At 22.1% G+C, this 10,000-nt stretch overlaps 5 protein-coding genes across 5 annotated transcripts in view; 2 read left to right on the top strand and 3 right to left on the bottom strand.

Annotated features, from left to right (window-relative positions):
- Nucleotides 1-248, top strand: part of DICPUDRAFT_93095 (uncharacterized protein) — a 1,142-nt gene extending 894 nt beyond the window's left edge. Inside the window, exon 1 of the mRNA XM_003293626.1 lies at nt 1-248. This exon is cut by the window's left edge and continues 894 nt beyond it. The gene's annotated coding sequence lies outside the window, so the exon portion shown is untranslated.
- Nucleotides 249-799: 551 nt separating this feature from the next.
- Nucleotides 800-3,107, top strand: DICPUDRAFT_158575 (uncharacterized protein; the record flags this gene model as incomplete). The annotated part of the gene is made up of 3 exons (XM_003293625.1): nt 800-1,770; nt 1,852-2,034; nt 2,120-3,107. 3 exons carry the CDS (start codon nt 800-802, stop codon nt 3,105-3,107), a joined length of 2,142 nt encoding a protein of 713 aa, XP_003293673.1.
- Nucleotides 3,108-3,578: 471 nt separating this feature from the next.
- On the bottom strand, nt 3,579-3,767 carry DICPUDRAFT_158574 (uncharacterized protein; the record flags this gene model as incomplete). The annotated part of the gene is made up of 1 exon (XM_003293621.1): nt 3,579-3,767. The coding sequence occupies one exon, from the start codon at nt 3,765-3,767 to the stop codon at nt 3,579-3,581; it is 189 nt and encodes a 62-aa protein (XP_003293669.1).
- A 205-nt stretch (nt 3,768-3,972) lies between these two features.
- On the bottom strand, nt 3,973-4,650 carry DICPUDRAFT_84213 (uncharacterized protein; the record flags this gene model as incomplete). The annotated part of the gene is made up of 1 exon (XM_003293620.1): nt 3,973-4,650. One exon carries the CDS (start codon nt 4,648-4,650, stop codon nt 3,973-3,975), a length of 678 nt encoding a protein of 225 aa, XP_003293668.1.
- Nucleotides 4,651-6,723: 2,073 nt separating this feature from the next.
- Nucleotides 6,724-7,526, bottom strand: DICPUDRAFT_158572 (uncharacterized protein; the record flags this gene model as incomplete). Its single annotated transcript, XM_003293619.1, has 2 exons — nt 6,724-6,965; nt 7,502-7,526. The coding sequence occupies 2 exons, from the start codon at nt 7,524-7,526 to the stop codon at nt 6,724-6,726; spliced, it is 267 nt and encodes an 88-aa protein (XP_003293667.1).
- Nucleotides 7,527-10,000: the final 2,474 nt, after the last annotated feature.

The raw sequence follows: 10,000 nt of genomic DNA, 5'->3' as shown, positions 1-10,000 counted from the left end.
ATATTTGGCAAATAACAATGGTTTTTAAAGAACTTATATAATAACCCTCCTTCGATCCCTTTTAAATATATATTTTTACAATAGATATATTTATATTATGGTTATTCTTTTATAATATAATAATTTAATTTTTAGTAATTATTTAATTATAATTTACATGTATAATATTTACAAAAAAAAAAAAAATTTTATTTTCCTTCATTAAAAAAAAATAAATTTAAAATTCAATATTTTTAAAATATACATATATATTAAAAAAAAAAAAAAAAAAAAAAAAAAAAAATCTTTCAAAGAAATTTTTTATAATAATTTTTTATAAAAAATAGGATATTTTTTTTTTATATTTATCATTTTTTTATTATTTTTTATTTATTGTTTATTGTTTAGAAATTAAAATAATTTATTTATTTTTATTTAAATATTGTGTTCATAAAATAATTATTTTGTTTTGGTACAGTCCATCGTAATATTCAAAGTAAAACTTTGCACGATTATCTTGGTTTAAATTTAGATGCTGCATAAAAAAAAGTCGGTTTCTTTATGGTTTCTTTTGCCCTTAAAAAAATTTTTTAAAAAGAATTTTTTTTTTTATTTTTTATTTTTTATTTTTTTTTTTATAATTTTTTTTTATAATTTTTGCATTTTAACAAAAAAAAAATAATAAAAAAATCTTTTAACCCCCCAAACAAACAAAAATAAAATTTGTATTGGTAGAAATAAAAACAATTGTTTTTTTTTTTTTTTTGTTCATCCAAATAAATATAGATTAATTATTAAATTTTATAGTTTCTAAAAATATATGGGTAATACACACTCAAATAATAACAATAATGGTGGTGATGGGGTATCAGAGATAAATATGATTGTGGATTTGGATGGGAAATATCATATTGATTATAAGAATAGAAACTTTAAAAAATTAAAAACTCAATTGTTTTCAGCTTATTTTGAAAGTTATGAAATTGTTTCAGCAGATTCATTAGTAAATAGTGATTTCTTTAAAAATAAATTGCCAAAAAAATCACAATTAAATAATAGTGGTGGTATTGGTAATAACAATAGTAATAATAACAGCACCAATAATAACAATAGTAATAATAGCAGTGACTCTATAAATACCGCTAATACAAATGATGGTACCACTGATAATTCAACTACATTAGAATCAAAAGAAGAAAATACAAGTTTTTTACAATCATCCCCAGTTCCATCACCATCTTCATCACTTTCAAAAAGACATCAAAGCGAATTTCAATTAAATCCAGAGTTAACTATCGATAAATTCAATGAAGAGCTTAATAATGAGGAAAAAGCAAAAGAAAATGGTGCAGCCGCAATAAATAAAGGCACAGCAGAATCACCAGCACCTACACCAACACCAACACCAACACCATCTGCACAATCAACACCATCATCTACACCATCATCCACACCAAAACAAAAATCAAGAAAAGAACGAAAAGATAAAAAAGAAAATGTAAACAATAATCAGATTTCAATAAATAATATAAAATCAGATATAAAAATTTATTCTGTTGATTTAAGTATTAACAGATTAGAACATATACCAAACGAAATTCTTTCAATTATGAATACATTTGGAATTGAAGAGCTTTGTTTATCTACAAATTTCTTCCATGTCATTCCAGATATAAACTTGGTCAAATCGCTAACAAGCGTTAATTTATCAAAAAATAAAATTACAAAAATTCCATCAAATGTTTTTACAGATTTACCAAATTTAACAACACTTATATTAGATAGAAATGGGTAATTATTTATTTATAATATTTAAATTTTTAATTTTTAAATTAAAATTTTAATTTTTTTTTTTTTTTTTATTATTACTAGTATAAATTGTTTACCTGAAGAAATTGGTTGTTCAACAAGTTTAAAATTTTTATCACTCAAACATAATTTATTAGAGGTTTTACCAAATAGTTTTACAAATTTAAAACAACTAGTAACAATGGACATGTCACAAAATAGATTAAAGTCTTTACCAAACAATTTTGAAGATTTAATTAATTTGCAGTAAGTACAGATAAATAATAAATAAAATAAAATAAAAAATAAATATATATTAACAAAAGTATTAATTTTTTATTATTATTATTAGAATGGTTTGGTTATCAAATAATCAGATTTCAAGTTTACCATCAACAAAAAAATTAGTAAATTTAGAAATGTTTGATATATCATCCAATAAACTATCAAGTTTACCAAAAGATTTTGCATATTTAGTACCAAAAAAACAAAATGGCAGTAATATAAGAAATAGTGGTAATATAGATTTAATAAATAGACCAAATAGTTGTAATAGTAATAGTAATATTTTAGAAATTTTAACATTGACAGAGTTGGAAGGTGGTGGATTAGGTGTATTAAAAGAATTAAATATACGTGATAATAGAGAGTTACCAACCATACCAGCAGAATATAAACAGGTGGAATCAAATTTTACACTTATTACATCAATTCCATCTGAAATTATTCCAGGTGTATTTTTAGGTGGTCTTGATAGCGCAAATAATGCTCCCATTTTAGCAGCACTAGGTATTACTCATATTGTTCTTGCAATTGGTGATTGTGAACCATTTTTCCCAAAAAATTTCAAATACTATTCAATCGATGACGCCAGAGATACTCCAAATTATGATATTAGCCAACACTTTGAGCAAACCAATTGCTTCATTGAACAGGGTAGAAGGTCAGGTGGCGTATTGGTTCATTGTAGAGCTGGTATTTCCAGAAGTTCAACATTAATTCTATCATATCTTATGAGGTATCATCAAATGACCTTTAAACAAGCCTCCGATTTTGTTCAATTAAAGCGTCCACAAATTTTACCAAACCCAGGTTTTAGAGATCAACTTTTAAAATATGAATCTAAATTATATTGTAACAATATTCTTAAAAAACAAAACAGCTCATCGTCTCCTTCCTCTTCTTTAACAACTATATCATCGCCCTCACCATCATCATCAACATTCTCTTTTGCAGACTCCAACAGTAACAATCCTTCCTGTACTTCATCACCAATACTTTCGTCACATTCGAATCACAATAATAGCAGTAATAATTCATCACCATTAAATAAAATATAAATATTAAAATTTTAAAACAAAAATAAATAAATAAAATTTCTATAAATGTTTTTTTTTATACTTAGAAATTGACTTTAAAAATGGAACTTATTGACCCCGAACTTAGAAACCCCTTTTTTTCAAAAAATAAACTAAATTTTCTACCCTAGGAAATATAGAAAAAGATAAAAGTGGATAATAAAAAATTAAAAAAAGATAAAAAAAGGATAATTTTTTTTTTAAAAAATGGATAATGAACACGATTAAGATAATCGGTAAAAATAGAGATAACGATAATTTTCGAACTCTAGAAATAAGTTATTTACATCTTTTTATTATTAAATTTAAATTATTTTTGATCTAATAAGATAGATTTGTATTGACTAGTTTTTAAAAATATTTTAATGGTTTAAAAAATCCATTCTGTATGATTGCTTTTGACTGGGAGAATCTGTGCTAAACACTAATTTATAACATTTCCTACTCATTGAATTATTCTGTAAAAACTATGATGGTGGTTCCATTGAAGGATTGTGGTGGTGGCAGAGGTGGTGAATTGTGAGCTTTTAAATGAGAATCTTGAATGAGACCCTTTTCTAAAATAATTGGAATTGAAATCCCCAAGTGGTGCTGGTGGTTAATTGAATGAGCTTTTAAATGAAGAATTTGAAACAAGAACATTTTGAACTGAAACTAATGAAATAAGTCTTAAAAATTTTGAAAAATATTTGATCATTTCTTTGATGGTACACTTGTTAGCTGTTTTCAGCTTTACCGAAATCATGAATTTGAAACATCGATTGAAACAATATAGTTAATAATTAATTCTTCCTCAATTTCATAAAGAAAATTGAAAGAAGATATTAAATTATTAATTTTATCGCCATCAATTTGAATTTGAATCAATATCTGAAATTTCGCTATTTGCATCCATATCTATTGGCTCTCTATCGAATGGATCCTGTTCTCTAATGTTCATATTATTTTCTTCTAATTGACCCTCTTTAAAATTTAATTTTTCCAATTCTTCATTATTTTCAATTGAGAGCTGGAGTAAAACCTGTTGCTCTACCTCAATCTTTTTTTCGACCATTTGGATAATTCTCTCTTTTTCTAATATTTTCTCTTGAAGTTCATTAGACTTTATAATTTGATCCTCTAATTTAACCTTAAGTGAGTCTCTTTCTTCGACCAATTTTCCTTGTTTTATACCATGGGCGTGAATTGATTGTTTTTGTTGGTTTATTAAACTAAATAATTGCCCAATTTCATTTGATTGGTCATCTATAGTATTATTTAATTTAACATGCTCACTTTTATTTATTTGATCAACGATTTCTTGTTTCTTTGATTGAATTGATAGTTGATCATGTTGGATTTTTTTTTCTAAATCAAATTTTTTAATTTGATGTTTTAAATTTGAGATCTTAAATAGTTGATCTTTTTCCAATTCTTTTTTGGCTTGTAGTTGATTTTTTAATTGTACATATTTGGCTACACTATTATAAATAAAACCAAGTAAAAAACTAATTACTGCAACAAAAAAGATAAAAACAAAATCCATTATTGTATTAGAATGAAGAGTGGTTGATTTATTTGGTGGTGTTGATTATTATATTATTATAAAAAAATATTGGTGAAATTAAATTTTTTTATTGAATAGAATACTATAAAAAATAAATAAATATATAATTATAAGTATATTGATAAAATAAAGAAAAAAAAAAAAAAAAAAATTTTTAAATTAAAAAATAAAAAAATGAAAATGAAAATGAAAATTAAAAAAATAAAAAATAAAAAATTAAAATTAAAATATTAAATTTAAAAAAAATTAAAAATGAAATTTACCACAAAAAGAAATGAATCTAAAGTGATTAAAAAAGAAATGGGGGTTATAACCACAGTTTACATATGAATTAAAAAAACTTACAGTAGTAAAATTAAAAGAGTAATTAATTTATATAGATCCACACTATTATAAAAAATATAGTAAAATCAAAAGAGTAATAAATTTATAAATGCGGATCATCCGCACAAAAAAAAAACTATAATTTTCATTACCAAAAAATTTCGTTAATTGGGCCTTTTTCATTAAATGTAAGGAATGAAATTATAATTCCTTTTATATTGATTATATTTTGAAATTATTGATTAACTAATTATATTTTTTTATTAATTGATTTTTAAATAATCATAATTATTTTTTATATTGCCTTTGTTAATTTAAAAAAAAGAAATTTTTTTTTTTTTATAAAAAAATAATGAAATAATAAAAATTTAAAAATATATTTTTTAATAAAAGTATTATCAAAATTATTAATTTAAAGTATACTTCTCTCTTTTTAAAAAAACAAATATATCAGAGTTAGTCTAAGTTTATTCTTATTTTAATTTTTTTTTCATTTATTCATTAATTAATAATTTCAATATAACTTTTATTAATTTACTTTTAAGTTTTTTTTTTTTTATTAAATTTAAATTTAAATAATAATTTTTGATCTACTAAGATAGATTTGAATTGAATAGGATTGAAGTGGTGGTGAATTGTTAACTTTTAAATGAAAAGCCTGAATGGGACCCTTTTCTAAAATAACTGGAAATCCTTAAGTGGTGATGGTGGTGATATGATTGCGAGCTTTTCAATGAAAAGTGTGATTTGAAACAAGACCTGAAAATAATGAATTAAACTAATTAAGAATTAAAGTTAAATATTAGTTTCTATTATATTCAAAGATAATAATAATTATGCAATTAAAATCTTTATAATTACCTAAATAATTGTGTTGTGGAACATCTTCTTTTTTTAATTAAGTGGTAGCCATAATCATAAAAATAAAGGTCATGTTTTATTACTTCTTCATAACCATTATCTGTATCATATGATATCTTTCTTAGTTCAAGTTTGAACTCCATCACTTTCTCTGTAAAGCCCTGATCATGATCATATAAAATTTTGTTTGGATCATAATCATAGCCTTCATCAGTATCGAAAGCTATATCGTCGTATTTTTTTTTTAATATTTCTATTATTCTTATTATTATTTAAATTATTGATATAACTAATATCATAATTTTCCCTATTATTTTTTATTCCTAATGAATGTTTTATAATTGCTATTAAATCTTTACCAATAATAAAAAATAATCTAAGGAAATTTTTGACTTCTATTCACAGAAAAATTATTATGTTTTTTGTATTAATTGCTAACCACGATTTTTTGACCTACCCCTTCAATAAGAATGGTGCAAAGGTTAACACGACTTTTATTAATTTATTTTTAAAAGAATTTTTAGTAATTTTGAAAAATTATTGTGGAAAGCGCCATTTGACAGTCAGGATCAACAGATGGATTCTTAGCTCAGTGGTAGAGTATGCGACTGCAAATCGTTTGGTCACCAGTTCAATCCTGGTAGGGTCCTTCTTTTAATATATTTTATCTTCCAAGTGATTTTTCAATTGATTCACGCGTGAGCATATGGCGGTTGTTGATAATACGTTGGGTCATCGAGTTGTGGATTTTACTGATTAATTTAAAGCTTTACTGATTAATTTAAAGCATTTCCTTTTAATTATCTTCACTTTTTAAAAAAAAAAAAAAAAGAATTGTGGTGAACTTCTTGATTTAAATCATTGTTTCTATTCAAATAATTTTTGTCTTTGTAATTTTAACTCTCTTAGACGTATTAATTCTGCAATTGCTTTTTGCTTTTCCATTTTTTGTTGTTCTTTTTGTTGTATTGGTAACATTTGTTGCAATTCTTTCTCTATTGTATTTGTGCTTGAGAATTGTGGCATATTTGGGTGATGATTGCCATTGCCATTGTCATTGTTGAAATAATAATCATTTAAACCCATACCAAAAAAGATTGAAACAGCTACTGTGATAATGAAATAAAACTACATAATTGTCCATTTTTTAATTAAGGTTATTAGTTAAAGAAAGGTGTGAATAAATTAATTTAAAAAAAAAAAAAAAAAATTAAAAAAAATCAAATTTACCACACTCTATGAAAAAAAAGATTATTAAAAATTATAATAATAGTTTTTAATTAATATTGCCAGAATAGATTCCATTATTATTGTTTTTATCGATTAAGAAATAATTTATTTTCTTTATTTAATTTAACTATAAAAACTAGTGATTGAAAATTATCTTTATCGTTATCCTTTTTTGTATCACTTGGAAGATTTAAAAAAAAAGGATAAAAGTGGATAAAAAAAAAAAAAAAAAAGATAAAAAAAGGATAATAATTTATAAAATTATAAAATATTTTTGTAAAAAAAAAAAAAAAATTGTTAAAATAAAATTGAAAATATACAAAGGTTTTTATTATTATAAGAAAAAATGATTATTATTATTATCACGCTTGTTGTGAACTCTTCCATCCTTTTTTTTATTGAGAATATCATATACAACATCTTGAATTTGACGATTCCATTCTTTGAGAAGATTACACGATTCAATGGTAGAGTCTTTTAGACGATGTCTTTTATGGGTAACATTAGAAGGTTTAAGAAACTATTTTATATTGATTAACTAGAATGAAAAAAAAAAAAAAAAAAACTTTGCTTTTAAAAAAAAAAAGAAAGAAAAACGAAAGATTAAAAAGCATTGTAAAACCTAGTGTTGATGCAATCTAGTTATTTTAGAATAATATGTTTTTAAAAAAAATAATTGTAAAAAAAAAATTCTACCTTTTTTTTTTGATTTGGATTTGTTGAGGTTTTAGTTTAACTAAAATAAATACATACATATTAAAAATAAATATAATTATGAATACGTATATTATAATTTAATGTTGATTATTGTTTTTTTGAAAAAAAAAAAACAAAAAAAAAACAATAATTCGACCTTTTGTTTTGGTTTTGTATTGGTTGAGGTTTTTATTAATAAAAATGAAAATAATATTATATTCGCTTTTAGTATTTAAAATGATTATAATTTTATATTATATTTTTAGATTAATGGTGATGTACGAAAAAATAAAAACAATGAATGGCATTATAATGTTTTTTTTAAATAAAAATATGAGTTTTTTTTTTTTTTTGAAATATAATATTGTCATTTTATTATTAAAGAGGTGTGAATATAGGCATCAACACAAGTTAAAAATAGCACCACAATATTAGTGTTAGTATCAATATGGTTTTGTGAAGGTTTTTGAAAGAAAAATAAAAATATTATAATTAATAAAATTCAAAATTTAAAAAAGAAAAAAAAACAACCAATATTTTAATAAGTAAATTATAAATATAATTAAATAATAATTTAATAAATAAATTTTAATAGCTAAATTAGTTTTTATTAGTGAATAAAAATTATCCTTATTCTCAGTTTTTACCCATTATCGTTAGCTTATTCATTTAAAAAAAAATTTTAAAAGTTATCTCTTTTTTTAAAAAAAATTATCTCTTTTTTTAAAAAAAATTATTCATTTTTATCGATTTTTAAAATTTGCAAATAGATGTAAAATAACAGCACAAACACACCCATCACAATTTTTCTCTTTTCCGCCTTTTTTTTAATTTTTTTTTTTTTTTTATAAAAATTATCTTTTATCGTTAATCCTTTTTTGGTATCCCTGGGAAGATTTAAAAAAAAAGGATATAAGTGGATAAAAAAAAAAAAAAAAAAAGATAAAAAAAGGATAATAATTCATAAAATTATAAAATATTTTCAATTTTATTTTAACAATTTTTTTTTTTTTTTTTACAAAAACTTTACTTTCAATGGTAGAATCTTTTATGGGTAACATTAGAAGGTTTAAGAAATTATTTTATATTAACTAGAATGAAAAAAAAAAAAAAAAAAACTTTGCTTTTAAAAAAAAAAAAGAAAGAAAAACGAAAGATTAAAAAGCATTGTAAAACCTAGCGTTGATGCATTCTAGTTATTTTTTGGGTCTATTAATAGAGCTAATTTAGAAAATGTGTAGAATAATATGTTTTTTTTAAAAAAAATAATTGTAAAAAAAAAATTCTACCTTTTTTTTTTGATTTGGATTTGTTGAGGTTTTAGTTTAACTAAAATAAATATAATTATAAATACGTATATTACACTAATTTAATATTGTCATTTTATTATTAAAGAGGTGTGAATATAAGCATCAACACAAGTGAAAAATAGCATCATAATATTAGTGTTAGTATCAATATGGTTTTGTGAAGGTTTTTGAAAGGAAAATAAAAATATTGTAATTAATAAAATTCAAAATCGATAAAAATGAATAATTTTTTTTAAAAAAAGAGATAATTTTTTATAAAAAAAAGAGATAACTTTTAAAAAAAATTTTTAAATGAATAAGATAACGATAATGGGTAAAAACTGAGAATAAAGATTTTTAATCTCTAATGGAAAATGGGGTCTAAATTTTTGACAAGATAATTCAATTTTTTAATAAATTTTAATTTTTTTTTTAAATTTTTTTAAAAAACAAATAGGAAAGAATATTCATAAAAAATACAAAAAAAAACAATAATGAAACTTTCTTTAGAGTTAAGAAAAATGATTTTAAAACTTCATGAAGATGGAAAAAGTCGTCTAAAAGTTGCAGAAATATTAGAGTGCAGAAAGTCTACAGTTAAAAAAATTTTAAAAAAAAAAAGGAGAAAAAGGTACAATTGAAGCAGATCCAATACCTGGTAGAAGAAGAAAGATGAACGACGGATTTGAAAGACATTGTAGAAAATTAATTTTAAATGGGAAATGCCATAATTTAGGTCAAATAAAAAGAAATCTTCGAAAAACTTTCAATATATGTTTCAATTAGTACAATTAGTAGGTCTCTGCATTGTAATAATGTTTTTTTACAGTTTAAAATGTAAACATTTTCTACGAAAATCAAAGTCTCAAAGGTAGATGGGCTTAGAGTACCAAATTGGACCGCTGAGATTGGAAAAGGTAGTTTTGCTG

Source organism: Dictyostelium purpureum (assembly GCF_000190715.1).
Source record: "Dictyostelium purpureum unplaced genomic scaffold DICPUscaffold_453, whole genome shotgun sequence".
Classification (NCBI taxonomy): domain Eukaryota; phylum Evosea; class Eumycetozoa; order Dictyosteliales; family Dictyosteliaceae; genus Dictyostelium; species Dictyostelium purpureum.
This window is presented reverse-complemented; position numbering and strand designations above follow the sequence as displayed.